The sequence below is a fragment of the Hoplias malabaricus genome, chromosome 10 (assembly GCF_029633855.1).
Source record: "Hoplias malabaricus isolate fHopMal1 chromosome 10, fHopMal1.hap1, whole genome shotgun sequence".
NCBI lineage: Eukaryota > Metazoa > Chordata > Actinopteri > Characiformes > Erythrinidae > Hoplias > Hoplias malabaricus.
Window position 1 is genome coordinate 22,595,130 of NC_089809.1, and position 18,742 is coordinate 22,613,871.

An 18,742-nucleotide genomic window follows, 5' to 3' on the forward strand; every position below is an offset into this window, starting at 1 on the left:
ACACGACTTTACGAGATGTGAAGTATATCAAAACCTTTTACCTCTTTCCTAGGATAAAGTGGCAAATATGCATTTCATTCATTCATTCATTCATTCATTCATTCATTATCTGTAAGCGCTTATCCAGTTCAGGGTCACGGTGGGTCCAGAGCCTACTTGGAATCATTGGGTGCAAGGCGGGAATACACCCTGGAGGGGGCGCCAGTCCTTCACAGGGCAACACGCTCACACACTCACTCACACCAACAGACACTTTTTGAGTCGCCAATCCACCTACCAATGTGTGTTTTTGGACTGTGGGAGGAAACCGGAGCACCCGGAGGAAACCCACGCGGACACGGGGAGAACACACCACACTCCTTACAGACAGTCACCCAGAGCGGGACTCAAATGCACAGCCTCCAGGTCCGTGGAGCTGTGTGACTGCGACACTACCTGCTGCGCCACCGTGTTGCCCCAAATATGCATTTGAATAGATTTATTATGCATGTTTTCTGTAAATAAAAGCCAAAAATCTTGATTAGTTTTGTTATTACTCAAAAACCATTTAGGTGTTATTTAATGATAAATCACTTTTTGGGGACATATTGTGTACAGTAGAGCCAAGCTCCCGAATGGTTTTATTACTTATCCACCCGGTATATACAACCTTTCAATGAGCACTAGATCACAGCATGAGTTAACTTTGAGTGTAAAGTTCCATAGTGTGTTTGGGACACTGCCTCACTTTCTAACGTTAATGTTAATCAAATGCTGTTCCACATCAGTGCAGTGCAGTATTTTACTACCTTATCTACAAGGAATCAGTTTAGGAATCAGTTTATAGCTATCTAATATTTTGGATATGGGGTGGGCTTTGACTTTTATTACAAATTTTGGAGCAATATGGTACAGGTGTTGCGCTGAACCTCCCCTTTGTCTGAGGTGGGAAATAATAGAAAAGGTTTGAGAACCACTGGGCTATGCAATGTCGGATTTAGGCATTGGCCACATGGGCAGCCACCCGAGGCAGCATCGTACAGGGTGCTGCACGTGACAATGGGTTTAGTTTATGTTAATAGCACCTGGGTTCACTTTGCCCTTTGATTTTGACAAGCACTAGAAGAGAGGGAGAGGGGGGTGTGAATATTCCAGTTACTGTATTTAATATTAATACTGTATTTACTGTAATGTTTTAATGACACAATTACATGATTGTCTTCTGTGATATGTGTAGCCTCTATTAGGAATTACTTAGCGTGTACCACAAAGTATGTTATTGATTTGGTGAGGTGACATCCCAAGGGTTTCCTGTAGTTGTATTAGCTACTATGCTGTTATTTAGGAGAATATATTGCATTATCAGTTATTTTAATATATGTATATTGTGCAACAATAGTGTATCTGGCTCTGTAAGTCTTATATACTGTCTATATATATTTATATACTGTAAGTATTATATATATATATATATATACACTCTAAAAAATGCTGGGTTATTTTTATAACCCAATTGCTGGGTTGAGCATGTTGGGTCATGATGTTGGGTTATTTTGACTTAAATTGGGTTAATAACAAGCAACCCAGCAGCGTTGGGTTGTGCATGCGGACCTGAAAGGGAACAGTCACGTCGTGCGTCAGAATAGGCGGGAAGCCGAGAAGCTCGAGCGAAAAGAAGAAACCGAAGAAACCGAAGCTGAACTCCAGAGAAAGAAGGATTTCTTTTGGCCGTGAGCATATTTGTAAGTATTTTTTTTTAATTTACATAAATTTAACCGTTTTGTATTAATCGGGATCTTAGTTGAGTTCATGTTTCCTGTCAGCGAGTAAATCCCAGTTTCCTGACTAACGGACATTATCATTCTGCCGAAGGAAATAAAGACCCAGGCTAACGTGACTATCTACCAGACTCAGGTTGATTTTTACTAAACCTATATTTATAATGTTTATCACTGTATCTTTTAGCGTACCCAATTACTGTTTTTATTAACATTGGCGTTGCGTTGATGTTATTTCTTGCCTGCTAACGCTAGGTCAGTTATGCTAGCGGTACCTCAGATAAATGTCCTGCTCTGCGCCTCCGTGAGGTAGCACTAGCTAGCGTTAGCTGAGTTAAATAAGCTTCTGCCGTTCTTGGACTGATATGGCCCGTGTGTGGTAGCCTTAGGGTATGTCATGCTTTATCCCTATTGGGATGTTCGCTTTTTAAATGAAAGCCAATAAGCAAAAAAAATCTGTACAGCACTCCTTAACCAGTGCTTGTGATTCCTTTGAAATGAATACCTCCTTTGCTTTTTTTACTTATATGAAACGAGTGATAAAAATCACGATGTGAAATCAGAAAATAGCTTCCCATCGTCATATTGGAATTTTCATTTCCACCTTAACACTAGAAGCATCGCGCTTATTTGACCGACTGAGACCGGAGCAAAGAGAGCCGCTGGTTCGACAGCTGTGACTAAAGTCTCCCTTCCGCACCAAAACCAACACAACACACGGAGTAAAGTCAGTCACAGGCTCAAATACACACCGACTCTCTGTGCTCCTAGTGTTAAAATTGTCACTAGTCGAAGCTGATGTTGCCTTCCTTACTTATTTTTCCCCCTTCCACCTTAAATGCCATTTTCGGAAGACGTTTGCTTCTTATTCTCCATTTTTCGTATTCAAATGTTTATTTCTACCTTAAACCTGTCAGTATATGAGGCTAACATTGGCGTAATTCACTAGCTTCTTGTTTGAATTAGTAGTTCCATCTTAAAAAGGGTAACTGTGACGATTGTTAGCTTTTTAAAAAAGTCTCTTTCCTCTTTTTCTTTGTTCAAAATGCATTAAACACCTTTTAATACCACTCGTTATATTCGTAAAAAAACAAACCACAAATATTTTACCTTTTAATACCCTTTATTCCTCATGTACCTTTTATAAAACATGCACTACACTAACTTTAACTAGTTGTTAACAGGAGCTGTGTATGAGATAAATATATTCATTTTTCCTATTCATATTCATTAACGTTGCACCTTGAAACCAGACAATCGCACCCCAATATGGTGCCCACGCCAAAAAGATTGTCATTTCAACCCATGAACATGACGGGTACTCGGCAATGTGACATCAACTGCAACCCATTCATAAATGCGTAATACTATGTCAACAATATTATGTCAACACAGTGGATCATCTTGACTTTTTAACTTTACACATGGTGTTTTTTTATTTGGTCTTGTACTATGAAGTATTGTACATGTCTTTCTAAAATGTTATGTTGATATCTGCAGTGACACATGGATGAATTTGTTCAAACGAAGACTGGAATCTTCAAACATTAATTCCTAAAATCGAAGGTATGTAAAATTTTTGTGTGCATCCTCTCTCTCTCTCTCTCTACTCAATTTTAGTTTTGCAACAATGTATATAATGTTTAAGGACAGTGAGTTTTCAGTGAGTTTTCAGGTATAGACGTTTTGTCTATACACCAAAAAAAAACAAGGTTTTGTCTCGGTTTTGGCCTCCCATCCCCACACAGGTCACTGAAAATTGAGATTTTGCAAAAATGCTCTCCCAAGGTGGAGACTTTTAAAAACATGGTTGTCACTGTGCTCACGTGGATGAGGAAAACTGAGACAGCACATCTGTCTTTGTCTGAAATACAAATAGCTTTTCAGTTTCTCTATAATAAATTACATCAGTCATACACTACACTGTACACAAGCAGATAGCAATAGATTTCAGATTCACACATATTAATACATATAAATGATGTTGTATTAGGAATATATAATGCACTGTTAAGATTTAGATTCAGTAAGTTAATGACGTGCGTAGTGTAGTACATAGGGAGTATTGAGTGATTTGGGATTAAAACTCAGGCTTCATGGTGTTTTGATGTCTCACTTAAAGGGAATGTCTACATTTGTTGGAAAACACAGTTCTCTCCGTTTTGTTTACGTTCGTAAGTTTTGCGTTTTTTAAGGTAATACGCCATGATTGAGGGGGAGAAAAAGTTTTATTCTTTGTTTGAATTACCACAGAAACACATTTGTAACTCGAGTAGTTAAGTTTTGTAGCGCTTTCGGTAATTAAATTCTTTACTCTCCTTTTCAAAATAATTTTTTTTTTTCATTAAAAGACAAGTGTCGTTTTTAATATTACACAAGTTACCTTAAAAATCAGTGATGACCTTTAAATGACAACTATTTGGTACACAACACTTTAAACTTTTGTACGCATATTGAGGTATGTAAAAAGCATGTATTTGTCCCCAGAGCACTGACCCGGAAAGTTTTGTTTTATATTTAGGTTTAAAATCTTTTATTTTTTATATAAAAAAATATATATAAATATATTTAAAAAATGTATTTTATTACCTCTACTCTTCAGCGTCTGCTGTGACTGTGGACAGGGCTATGCAAGAGTGGCTTAAGAACAACATTCATCCACCAAGCCAGGTTAGACAATACATGAAGGTGACTGCAATCCATAGAGCTAACGGATAAGGGAGAATCGGACCAAAACAGTTGTAGAAATACTACAAGAATATCCACGTCTGTTGGACACCGCATATGGAGAGAGATTAGTCTCAAAATACTTTACAAATGTGTAAATGTTAATCCACAAATTAAACACAAGTCATAAATTTTTCACTGTTCACAAATGAACAGATCCCAATCTGTGTCTCACAGTCTGCAGTTTGTACAAATACAGTTACATTCATAAACACACGTGTTTGTTTTTCATAGACATATCACAATTTTATGCAAAAATAAATACATTTGTTTAAATTTACATTGTAAATATTTGTAAAGTCGAAGTTTCGAATTTAAAATTTATATAATTGTTGACTTTTTTATTCTTATGGGCTTTAGACAATTACATTTAAAGCATTTTTAGTTTAAACGTGTGAACATGGGAAAAATGTCAGTAAAATATAATGTAAAGTTGGGATAAACATAACAAAGAAAGGCAACTGATATGCTATCAAAGCTAGCATCTGTCCAAACATATCATTACTCTAAAAGCTTACAAGTGTCCAGGCTGTAGGCCACAAATGTGCAGGTGCTTTTTATTTCTGTTATATAGTACAAACGCTTAACCTATTGTGGACTGTACCCTGGAATTCCATGTGAGTTAGTTTGTGATTTTGTTAATTTATTCACTCATTCATACATTAATTCAATTTCCTCTTTCCCACCTTTGCTCAACTTGTTTTCCTAGGTTGGAAGTAATATGGCTGAGTATTTAAGACATACCAAGGACACCAGGGAGCTTCCATATGTTCGGATGCTTGGGGACTGCAGTCGTTGTTCTCAAGCTTTTGTAATCATCAGTGGAGAAGCTCTGGAGCAGAGCACACTACTGAGAGCAGTGGATGTTTGCTTCAAAGCATTTTACGTATTTGACCTCCAATATCTTGTTGTTATTTATTAATTGTGTTTTCAATAACATTTATAACCTGAAGAAAAATAATTTGAACTTGTTTTTTGTGGACTTCTGGACTAGATGTGTCTCTTGGTAAATTATTTTGTGTTGCTTGATTCTCCTGTTGTCCGTGTGTATAAACAATATAAATACACTTTACATTTTATTTTTGAATATTTTAAATGTATAAAAATCTACAATATTTTGATAACTTGACTATTGTACGTATGTCTTTTATTCCAGCTAGACGCTGATTATATTTTTATTTTTGTTTGTTGGCTTATTAATAAAAATATTCTGGAATAATATTTGTGTGCATGCTTGCATTAAATGGATTAAAAATGAACCAACCCAAAGGTTGCCGTAACCCCACAATATAGTTGTTTTTACCCAATAGTGGGTCAATGTCAATAACCCAGCCTGTTGGGTTAAACTGGTAACCCAGCATAGCTGGGTTAAAATAACTAATGCTGGGTTTGTCCCTATTTGACCCAGCGCTGGGTTGACAAATTGAACCAACTTGGGTTATTTCAACCCAACCATTTTTTAGAGTGTATATATATATATATATATCTGTAAGTATAATACTGTATTTCACTGCAAATGTAGGGGCACTTCTAAATTATTTTTGAGCTGGAGCACCCTCTGGCAGTTACCAGAATGAGAGGCCTTACCTCTTAACAATACAAATGTCTTCACAAACTGTTTCTGTGACTTGAGAAATTACTTAATACTTTGTTAAGTTTCCACACTGTCCATAACATAATTTTCTTACTGGGCACATATTAAGAGTTAATTTGCCAAAAAAGACATCTCAATTCTAATCATTTATTTGATTTTATTTGATTCATTTATATAACCTGGAGGTAATATACATGACAAATGAAAATTTATTTTAAAAATCTGTTTTTGCAAATAAAAGCTTCATATGTTTTCATCATTATAAATACTATGAATACAAATGTGTAAGCGAATGCCCATTTAGTTTCCAATAGAAACGCCTGTAGCAGGATCCCCACCAAATCCTGCTGCAACATTTCCTCTTTTCTCTCTCTCTCTCTCTCTCTCTCTCTCTCTCTCTCTTTGTGTGTGTGTGTGTGTGTGTGTGGTGGGATGGAGCACTAAAAGTGGGTTCGCCCAGGGTATCACACAAGATATAATCGCCACTGAGACTATGGCATACAGCACCCTACTGTAATAATCACTGGACTGGCTTTAAATGGAACGTGTACGATTGTGGGGAAATGCAGCTCTAAGCTCTTTTAAAGTGGAACTGTATGTTTGAGGGAAAATACATTTTTATTCACTATTTGAGTCACCCCAGAAACTCATTTGTAACTACAGTTGTTTAGTATTTTAGCATGTTTGGTCGTGCAGTTAGCCGTCTGCCAAGTTTGGAGACATTTCCACCTTAAGTGATCAGAAACAGCAAAAATAAGTCAATTTTACCCACATATGGAGCAGGAATAGAGCAAACCATTTTGTTCATTTACAGACACTGGAGATATGTAAACACATTAGGTTTTGAGCACACAAACACATTGGCAAGCTAGTGAATGGTCAGGAAACATCTTCTGAATTTTATAAAAAGTAGTTTTTGATTACAGTCATGAACTACACCTTTAAGCTTAGAGGGGATATGAGTTATTGACTGGAGAGGGAGGAGAAGGGGATAGTGGGATATGGTGGAGATGGGTCATCAGCAACAGGAGACAGAGGGCAAGATGTAACACCTTGTTCAGTTTCAGGGCGAGACTCACACCCTCTTGAAGAACCAATCCAGTGATGTCTGGCCAGAGGCTCTCTTCGTCTTAGATGAAACAATGCATTGCCTCATGAATGACTCATATTTAAACCAATGAATACAGATGTTATATATAACTTTAAAAAGAATTGTTCATACACTGAGGATTTTCTTTATTAATATTTGGAGGTATATACTTGGAAATTGGTGGATACAAGCACTAGCCCACAGTTGCCATCTTAGTACATCGCAAAGTTTATTTTAATCATGTATATTGTCCCTCTTTTTTCTATTAGGTTATTCTGAACCTCTTATTATAGCCTAAAACACAAAATATGATTTGTAGATTATTTTGGGTGGGAGTGGGTGTGTAATTTTCACCTTTGACTTTTACTTGCGCTAGGCCATGGGCGTCCTCCAGACCCTTCTGGACCTCACAGCGGTAGAAGCCTGTATCGTTGTGCCTCAGATTGTCCAGTTGAAGAGTGAGATCAGATGGATATGAGTCATAGTTAGGCAGTGAAGCTCGACCTTTATAGAACTCGCTGACCTTCACCCTCTCCCCTCTGGCCACCAAGATTTCAGTCTCTCCTCCAAATGAGAGCAAGCTCCATTTCACTCGTGGCATAGTGAGCACAGCGTGCCTGCCCATGGATGGAGTCGTTGAATGCTGTGGCAGAGACACCAGGCATGGCAGAGTCAGCGAACCTCCCAAAATTGCAGACTTAGGAGAGATCCCTGGTATTGTAACTTGTAGGATGCTGGCATCTTCTGAGAGAAAAGATATGATATAAAATGAGTGAAGAACATTTACAACTCCACAACCGAGTCCATTCCCATTTTTAGGATTGTCACAGTCATTCTCACAAAATTGTCAGATTGTGTGATAATAATTAATAAAGCACACTGTAATTAGCTTCCAGAGTTGTGAGCTTTGATAATCGTTTCCTCTGTCTTAGCAGAATGTGAACTGGATCAAGAATTTACTTTATGTGGTGCAGAAAATTAGCAAAAATAACAAATTATTACAGTTGCTGCCACACAGCTCTAAGGTCCTATTGTGGGTTCTAACCCCACCTCAAGTCACTGTGAAGAGCTTGGTGTGTTCACCCTGTTTCTGCATGGGTTTCCTCCAGGTGCTCAGCTTTCATCGCACAGTCCAAAAACTAATGTAGTTGATAGACTGTGAAATTATCCCCAGGTGTGAGTGTGTGAGGCAATGTGTAAGTGTATGACGCCTTGTGATGGTGTTCATTCCAGCTGGTGTTTCTTAGCTTTGTCCTTGAGCTTTTTACCTTAAACATATAATGATCGCACAACAGTAAAACACTGAAAGGCCTTGCATGCCCTGTGAGTCAAGTCTCATTAATCATTTCCTGAATGTTGGTAAGTGAAGGTGACACACCTGCTGTTGGTCTAGGGACAGCAGAGGACAGCAGGACAAAGGGACAGATGGTGCACAGCAGCAGAGACAGGAACATCACTGATCTGAGGAGGGAACAGGGAGCAAGGATAAAGTGAACCATTATGACAGGCTGAATAAGGTCAATTGCTTACTGTGAAGGACAATACAGGACAGAATTTGAAAAAAGTTGAAAAATGACAATAATTAGATCACATGAAGAAAATGGATTTGTTTTGCAGCATAAACATTGAAAAACATATACATATACGCAGAAAGAGCAAGAGAGAAATAAAGGTGTGTTCTTTGTCTACTCTTGGTAGATTGGCAGAATTTGTAACCTTGCTCTCATACAATTTCCTCTAACTTCATTAACTTCATAAGACCTGCTTAAAATTTGAACACATTTTTCAAATTTGCACAATATCATTTATATTGTGGTCAACTCTGCTATAGACACAGATGATGTGTCATTATAACACGCAGCTTTAATATTTCATGTAACCTGACATACATTTGACATTTGTAATTCATTTATGGCTAGACATATTAATAAGACAATGTACTAGGTATACTATGTATCTCTAATTATATATTGACTAAGTGAAATGCTAGTTTGAGATACAGCTAATCACATTTTAACTGGTCAGAATGATGTAATTCTTGTTGGAGTTGTATGGAAGCTCCAATTCAAGAAATCTGTTATTTACTGACTGTCCGAAAGGTACATTTCAAATATCTATCATAAAATTACAACTAGTAGTAAAATATATTAGAGATATCTTTTCTTTTGTTCATACTAGTCATAATTCCAATTAAAGATATCCTAAATGTCCTTTCTTGGTTATGTCCATCCATCCATTATCTGTAAGCGCTTATCCAATTCAGGGTCACGGTGGGTCCAGAGCCTACCTGGAATCATTGGGCGCAAGGCAGGAATACACCCTGGAGGGGGCGCCAGTCCTTCACAGGGCAACACAGACACACACACATTCACTCACACCTACGGTCACTTTTGAGTCACCAATCAACCTACCAACGTATGTTTTTGGACTGTGGGAGGAAACCGGAGCACCCGGAGGAAACCCACGCAGACACGGGGAGAACACACCAACTCCTCACAGACAGTCACCCGGTGCAGGAATCGAACCCACAACCTCCAGGTCCCTGGAGTTGTGTGACTGCAACACTACCTGCTGCGCCACCGTGCCGCCCTTCTTGGTTATGTAATTAAATATATTTTTAGATATGTGAAACTAAGGTGCCCTGTGAAAAACTGGTGCCCCTTCCAGGGTGTATTCCCAGAATCACTGGAAAGGGGAACCAGTCTTTCGTGGGGCAACACACTCACTTACACCTATGGACACTTTTGAGCTACCAATCCACCTATCAACGTGTGGTTTTGGACCGTGGGAGGAAACCCACGCAGACACAGGGAGACCACACCAAACTCCTCACAGACAGTCACCCAGAGGTCCCTGGAGCTGTTTGAATGCTACACTACCTGCTGCACCACCTGCTGTAGCAGATTTATGTAGCATATTAACATGCCAAGGTTATTCATATAAGCACTTGCTACTGAGACAAGAAATTCTAAAAGTCTTGAGCAGTTCTCACTGGCATTTTACCTTGCTAATATATAATTATGTCATACATGATTTACTGTTAAAATGATTTCCTATATGGTCATGGTCCCAAGGTACGATGAAATATCACATTCTGCAAAGCAGTCACCCAATATTACCACCCCCTGATGATAGATACCCACCTGTGAGGTATACCTACAAATTTGACCCTCTCATTTTTGAGCATTTTTCAAAGTTGAATTAGGGCTGGAGTTAGCTGAAACAAGAGCATGTGTAATCTTTAAGATAGCTTATTATCAAGAGAATAATCATAATACAGACAGCTTTTATTGAAAGCTAAGGCATCAGAAGGAGATGCCTGAACAATTAATATCACAAGACAAAGGACCAGTAAAAAAGTAGCCCAATTAATATGCTTCAGAACTCTCACAGCAGCCCTCCTCTGGGCTATTATATTGTGTGGCTATTATGCGAGCAGATTTTGCAAAGATATAGCTTTTGTTGCATCATATTTTTATATGTATTAGCTTTAAACTGTGTCTGTGTTTACTTTTATTTGTGGTTTCACATTTCCGTATGACTTTTGACTCAGCGGTTGAGGATTGCTGAATAGGGGATCTGGCAACCCTGTGTGCACTCCAGCTGGCATGAGGCAGTACTCAGTAGGCTTTGGGAGCTCTGGGGTGTGCTCAGAATTTTGATGATGCAACAAATTACCAATCTGTCTTTAACTAACACAAATATGTTATTGTACATTTGTCATTTCTCTGTTCTTTGTTATGCATTTACAAACTCATGCTTAGGTTAGTACTTTGATATAATGCACAGAATGAAAGGGGAATGTTTTAATCAGACCTGGTCTCTTCCCTACAAAAGAGTGGAAGAAATAAATAAAGAGGACCACCTGCTAGACCCATTGCACTGGTGTTTGTAAAGGGTGAATGAACTGCATAACTATGCCACATGGAAAGTGCTTGAAAAGCAGGTCAGACATGACACTGGTAGACTCATGCAGCAGTTTTGGAGAATTAAAATAGTCTGATTTCCAGATGTGTAATTTGCACAGTTAAATACTTTAAGCAAAGCAATGAGTTTCCATTATTACATGCAGTGTACAGTACAAGTCATGTAACAAGGGTGTTGTGTTTTAAAACCTGAAATATGTACACTAGATGATTACATGTGTTTGCTTTTTATGTATGTGAGGTCAGTCAGTTCAGGCATACACAGTGGCATAATTTACCTAAATTAAGGTTGACTCTAGGTATGACTGCCATAGAGTATAATTACAGAAATCTAATCCTTAGTTCTCCATTTTGATCTTTTTTTTTAACCAACCAGATTCTGAAATTAAAGACTTTAGAAAACTCAAACCACTAGTCTTGGACCTTGTAGTCTAATAGTGTCTATGGATACTAAATGAAATGTTCCGTTGACCATGTTTTAATATAGTATCGAAATAAGTATCTCTGAGGAAGCTGAGGTAAGATGGGCTGAATAATTGATTCAGAAACCGCATGTTCAAGGTTGGTTTCAAGATTCCTGAATTTCACATTAACCTGCTAATCAATGATATATATTTCAAGATTTATCAAATATGTATTGTGCCACTTTTGTAGCTTCATAGATTGAGATCTTGTCTAGGTCGTATTACATTGAGTTATACTGAATTAACTGTGCTTGCTTTATATTCCCCAACCTTCAACCATCTGTTATAAGTAGCCCCTCAGTGTGCTACAGTTAGCTGTTTATGGGGCGAGCTGAAAGTTCTCCAGTTACGTCATGTTCAGTTAAATATTTTCACAAATAGAAATGTTATTTATTTGGTATTTTTTTATTGCATAAGAGTTTTTTCTTTCTTTTGTAAATTAATTCATTTTTTGTAACCACTTATCCAGTTCAGGGTTGCGGTGGGTCCGGAGCCTACCCTGAATCACTGAGCACAAGGTGGGAACGCACCCTTCATGGGAGAGCGCCAGTCCTTCACAGGGTGACACACACTCACATCTATGGACACTTTTGAATCGCCAATCCACCTACCAACTTGTGTTTTTGGACCGTGGAGGGAAGCACATCACCCAGAGCAGGGCTTGAACCCACAACCCCAGAACCCTACCACCATACAATCTTTGTAAGACGATGATTCTTTTCCATCCATCCATCCATTATCTGTAACCGCTTATCCAATTTTAGGGTCGCGGGGGGTCCAGAGCCTACCTGGAATCACTGGGCGCAAGGCGGGAATACACCCTGGAGGGGACGCCAGTCCTTCACAGGGTAACACAGACACACACATTCACTCACACACTCACACCTACGGACACTTTTGAGTCGCCAATCCACCTGCAACGTGTGTTTTTGGACTGTGGGAGGGAACCGGAGCACCCGGAGGAAACCCACGCGGACACAGGGAGAACACACCAACTCCTCACAGACAGTCACCCGGAGCGGGAATCGAACCCACAACCTCCAGGCCCCTGGAGCTGTGTGACTGCGACACTACCTGCTGCGCCACCGTGCCGCCCATTATTCTTGCATTGCTACATTTATTTATTTATTAAATATATAGTTTTTTATTTTAAATATTTCCACACTGGTGGAAAACTAATTTAATAGACATAACAACCGCAATATTCTGCATTTATATGTTCCTTTGGTAGAGGAACGTTTTATCTTTAGTTTGCTCTAAGTCCTTGATGTTACTCTGATATTTAAGATTTCAGTTACAGGACAGGACAATGCCACAGACATGACCCATTAAAAATTTGGATCCAGGGATCTGAGAGAAGTGGTTTACTGTAAGTAAGAGACAGGAACTACAAAGCCCAAAGAAATCCACTCTGTGGCCACGAAAGCCTCAGGCGCACAAAAACAGGAGCTCATGACATCACTATGCTTTTCACAAAGACATGGACAAATGAGGTCAAGGAAGTGGGGGAGTGGGAGAGAAAAAGAGAGAGGGACTGGATGTCTGGGAGCAATGGAAACTGGCATTAACTACATGAAAAAAGGGAGAAAGTGCTGTGCTGAGCAGAAAATAACTGGGTGTGTTATGGGCGTCCTCACCAGGGTGAATCTTGGACTTAATGCCCGGCTTAGACTCGGGAGGAAATTAGAGAGGCACTCGTAATTTTTGGTGGCAGCTTCCAGAATGCCTTGGAGAAAATGGAGGAAACCTAAATGGTGGGAGAGACTCAACAGGGAACACCTAAACTTGCAATCAAGCTGCCAGCTCTTTCTGCCATTTATCTCAATTTCTCTCCCCAGGAATTCACCGCCTCCTCTGTCTGTCTGTCTGTCTAGTATTTATAAGACGGTAAGGCTGTTGTTAATTCTTAATGAGAGTATCTGGCAGAGAGCTTTGATCTATGTTTCCTGAAAGCCACTCTTCACCCAGTGGCTCTCAGCACATGGCCCATGGCCTACAGCCATGACCACATTTCCATAATCCAAAGGGAAAAGAAGTCGGCCACTTGCTTTGAGGGCAAGCAGGGAAGACGCAGCCCAGCAACCTCGCTAGTGCTTAAGCAGGCATCATGGCCAAGGTCTGCTGTCTGGAATACAGAATGATTTTGTGAAATGGCTCAGGCTGGGAGAGAGGCCGAGCCTTTCTGAGGAACGCCTGCGCATGGTCATTTTAAGACGAGGAGTATAAGAAAGAGGAGGAATGGAAGGAGCCACTGAAAGAAAGTAAGAAGTGGGCATGGTCTGCTGCAATTGCATATTCATTTACCTGGACCACATCACATTTTCCCACCCTTCCCTGGCCTTATTTATTTAAAAAATATGATTTATATGGCAAGTGCTATATTATGGCTAGTTCTTTGGTCTATTTAGGCAGCTTAGAATTCAGTATTACAAACTGAAGCACAAGATTTCCCGTGTCTTTATCACTGTGGAATGTAATATGGTCTGCTGCTTTCTCTCCAGTCTTGCCATCACCCTGGCCATGGCCGTTCCTCGTTCGCTGCTTCACAAAGCCTTGCCTACCCTTTTTAACCTCACATGGCTCAACCTATCACCAGGGGCAACCAACACCCCATTCAGAAGCCCAGAATGACCAAAACTCATGAAGCAGTAGAGAGTGAGTGAAAGTGAGACACTGAGAGAGAAAGTTGGTGGGGTGATAGTAATCTCATCTGTTCCTTCAGGGTTAAGCCCATATTGACAACTTTCCAGTGGTATTTTGAGGTCTTCTCTGTAGCAAGGGATGATTACACAGGGGTGAACTGTATTAAAGGACACATGCATACAGCAAGAAAATTAATTTAATATATACATACACAATATTAGGGCTTGCATGCACACACACATATTTTTGTGTTCAGAGCTACATAGCATATGCATTAGAAACACAGATTTGAATCATTTTTAGTAATTACATAATTAATCATATACACTGTTCCTTAGGATGGGGCTGTCATGTTCCCTATAGAGAGCAAATATTAACTATATTTTAGAACTGCATTTAAAGACATTAATTAACCAATTGCAAAAATGCCTAAACATTCATTCAAACTAATACTTTTATTAAGTTTTATCTTCATTAGCTCCATTATAGGGAAAGGATTGCAAATCCTTGCCTAATACAAACAGGTAGTCTGGAGTTAAACTCACAAGCAAACAGACATGCACAAAATTAACATATACATGGAGACATTATCTTTGGCTACACTTTCTCTGAACATTTCCACAGTTTGTGCTTTTTATTTCACCTTTCTCAGTCTCCAAAATAGCCTTGCCCTAGGTGCATAACTGCTGAAATCTCCTGTATACTCTTCAGCAAGCCTTTTACATTCAGCTAGCACAGGCTATTAGGCTGAACAAAACTCTTCTGTATTCTGATGGCTGAATTGGGAATGTATACCATAGCTGTGTAGTGTCGCATTTAAAACAAAAGCTCATACCAGAGTTTAAATCACAGATGCTGCATCCAAATAAACCCAGATAACCAGGCATATCATCACATACTGTATGATACACTATGATTTTCACAGAGTTAAAGTCCCCTTCTAGTCATCAATTAAACTGCTAGGTGCTAATCACTGTTTATCACAAAACTGCCTATTTTGTTCAAAAAGTTTCCTTTTGTTGAAAAAGATTCCTTATTGACTTAAAATTGTCTTGGACCTCAGTATGTGTGGATGTATGAATATGCAATTACTCCCTGACCCTATCCTGCAGTTTGTAGATCTTGCTTCACTAGTTGACATGATCGGTCGCTTAGGTTTATGACATAACAAACCCTGGCTGCCTGAAATGCTTTTTGGGGAACTGTAATTTCAGAACAGAAATGCTCAGCCATGGCATCAACACATAATTACCTGCAAGATTTTTGTTCTAGCATAAAGATCCAGCACAACACAATATAAAAATTCAATTTTTTTCCTGAAGGGGGTTCTTCATGTTGTAAAAAATGAGTAAAATCTGGGGACTGGTTCTATGTTGAGTGGCACGTTCTTATGGAATGTTTGAGAAAAGCAGGTTACAATAACTTTGTGGTTGTTTTGACTACTCTTAGATACAGATAATGTCTTAGACAGTTTCAATTTATCAGACTCTTTTGCCAGTTTTAGAAAGCTGAATGATCAATGTAAGGAAGCTGATCTAAAAAAAAACAGGTGTCTCTCATGTAAAGGGTGCCTGCTTTCTGCTCCTGTGTCTTTAACACACAGCAGACCTGGCAGGTCTTTAAACAGACTACACATAATCACCTAAATGACTCCAGAAATTCAGTGACCAGACAAACCTTAAGAGCCACAGAGAGAAGAAAGATATGAGAGTGGTTAATGGATGCTTGAGAATTTCAAAACTTCAAGTAGCAATTTTACTGTAATTACAGTACTGTTCAAACCACACACTGCTCCACAATGTCTCAGATTATTTTGAAACCCATACTACACTAAAGCATCAGCACGTTCATAAAAATAAATCCATTGATAAATTAGTAATTGCTAAATTCATTACACAGCAGTTAGAGCTCATGCACAAGGTGTAATCTGCATATATTCAGAGCACTGCATTGTAAAACAAAAATTTACAAATATATAATATAACAGAATAATTAATATGTTTTAATGCTAAGGATGGCACATTAACAGAGAAATTGCTTGTGTCCAAAACATGAAATTCAGATCCTAATAAAAACTATGTTTAAGAGTCAAATAAATAAAGAACTTACTTCTGATACATACCACAAAGTAGTCTGCAGATATAAACTGATCTTCAAGCAGCCTGCTCTTTCTGGTCCTGCACCAGAGATGTGATTTTCCTCAGTGCAATCAAGAGGAAAGAGGACAAAACCTGTGGCCTGTCCGCAGGCAAAGAGGAAAGAAAGAGGGAGGCAGAGAGTGAGAGTGAAGAATCTGGGTGGCAGAGAGAGAGAGAGAGAGAGAGAGAGAGAGAGAGAGAGAGAGGGGCAAGGCTTTCTGAACTGCCTTGTCTTGCCAACAGACAGGGCGCACTTTATTTGCCTCTAGGGAGGATTTTTTTTTAAATGGGACAAGACTGGGCTTTGGAAGCAAGCTTGGTTCAGAGAGATCATGCCCAGAAGCCGGTAGGTGAGTTCATTAAACCACGGCACACTTAATGTGCGCGATGGGCAACGATTGTGAAAAGCAAAGTGACTTACAGAAAGAGCATCCTCGGAGTCCCGTGTTGCTGATAAGGGAAATACAACTCGGCGAGGGGGGGGGTTCCCTGAGGGTCTGTGGCTTTGAAAAGTGATGGAAAACCCCGATTGTGTGTATTATTGAACAAGTTAAAGCTCTTTAGTTTAACCTCGCAGCCTCCGGGCTGTGTTTAGCCGAACGTGTGGTCAAACCCCCTGTCTGAAGCAGGGGCGCCACTGCGTGTTGAAAAGTGCTGGAAATGAGAAAAGAAGAAATCTGTGAGTGGACGTGTTACCAACTACTCTTAGCGGCCAATGAACAGACAAAGGGGGGATAAAGACGTTCACGTTCATATAATACAAGTTAGTTTATTTTAATGACTGATCTATGTTACAGCATTATAGATCTTCAGATTAATTTTCACTTTCATCGATATGCACACGAGAATGTGGAAGAAATGTCTTTCACAAGCGAAACACTGCCATGCTCCAACATGAATAAACGCAACACGGTGTAATAGCTCTAGTGAACTATAATAAGCTTTTACCTAAAATCAAGAACACTTGCATTTTTACAGACGATTTAACGTAGGTGTAAACATGACTGTCCTAAATGTAGTTTATAATGTTAATATGTTAAAGTTAGCGCTTAAATTAGCTTGTATACGGTGATGACAAATTAACAAGTAACTCGTGATTTTTATTATTTATTTCAACACTACTTTAATGCAAAAATGTTTTATTATAAACAATCAGTAGCATCAGTTAACTACTTGAGTGTAAAAACTCAGCTAGCCTTCATCAGCCATTCATTTTCTGCAACAGCTTCGTCCTGTTCAGGACTGTGGTGGGTCTGGAGCCTACCCAGACTCATTGGGCACAAGGAAGGAACACACCCTGGACAATGCAGTATGTACTCGGTCACGTACACACATCAGTAGGCAATTTCGCAAAGACAATCCTCTTACCGGTGTTTTTTTTATGATTATAGGAGGAAATTGGAGCATCCAGATGTTAGAAGCACAAAGAGAGGGACAAGGTGAAGATCAAACACAGCACTCCAAGATCCAACTTTGAGGCAGCTACACTACTACCTGTTAGGCCATGTGTCAGATAATATACATCATAATTTATAGTTCTACAATACAGGCAATACATTTACTAATTACTAATTCTAAGTGAAGAAATGTTGGGGAAACTAGTCATTCAAACTAACATTTTAAGGAAAAAAAGCTTGTCTATTGAAACTGATCAGCACATCTGGCAGTGTAGAATGCTGAAAATATATGGTACTCCAGGTTTGCAATGTTGGAGAACGGTACAAGGGCTAGCAAGATCTAACATTATAATTTTGGAACTGTAATAATATGCAATCATACACACTTTCCACAGTTGGAAGTTTCAGGGATAATGCCTTACAAATTCAGCAGAGGATATCCATGCACTCTACTTGCGTAACTTACACATTCAGTTTCACAGCCACCACAGAACAGAAGCACATTTTCCAATCTGAGATACATCTGACATTTGAAATAGTGACATGGACAACTAGGATATTTTTTATCTAAAAGTTACTTTAATTACTATGTTATATAATGTAATATTAATTAGTGTATTTATTTGTAAAGAAAATATTCCAATACAGATTTGCAGCCATATTTGCTTAAGAGTACGTGCTGTTAAATACATATGAATAAGTTCTTCTTAAAAAAAAAGACATCAAGTTGTTCATGTGTTCTCTTGAGCTCTGTGTCAGGGAAGTATTACTCACAGAGGACCAAAGGAGCTGCTACTGAAGTGTGTTACCACCTTTGTGAGGATGATTGTTGATGTTGGTCTATTCGATGTAGGTATGTGTTAGGCACCAATACAGGGTCCATTACTGCAAAGAGCTATATTATCAAGTTTCTCTTCAAATGTGCAAGTCCAAGACATTTAATACAAGAGATCATGAGTTAGGGCCAGCAAAGCACATAAAAACTCATCATCACATCTATATGAGA

General features: G+C 38.9%; 1 protein-coding gene and 1 long non-coding RNA gene across 3 annotated transcripts in view; one reads left to right on the top strand and one right to left on the bottom strand.

Annotated features, from left to right (window-relative positions):
* Positions 1-16,398, bottom strand: part of bcan (brevican) — a 30,762-nt gene extending 14,364 nt beyond the window's left edge. The window contains exons 1-3 of one of the 2 annotated variants that reach the window (XM_066683238.1): positions 16,324-16,398; positions 8,547-8,629; positions 7,523-7,909 (exon numbers count right to left, since the gene is read on the bottom strand). In XM_066683238.1, the coding sequence (XP_066539335.1) occupies positions 7,523-7,909; positions 8,547-8,622 (463 nt within the window). In that variant the 5' untranslated portion in view covers positions 8,623-8,629; positions 16,324-16,398. Of the gene's footprint in view, positions 1-7,522; positions 7,913-8,546; positions 8,630-16,323 lie in introns of both variants that reach the window. The other variant, XM_066683237.1, reaches the window with a different exon arrangement.
* Positions 1,625-5,667, top strand: LOC136708595 (uncharacterized). The gene is made up of 5 exons (XR_010804366.1): positions 1,625-1,721; positions 1,803-1,893; positions 3,258-3,323; positions 4,360-4,427; positions 5,194-5,667. It is a non-coding gene; the product is annotated as an uncharacterized lncRNA (long non-coding RNA).
* Positions 16,399-18,742: the final 2,344 nt, after the last annotated feature.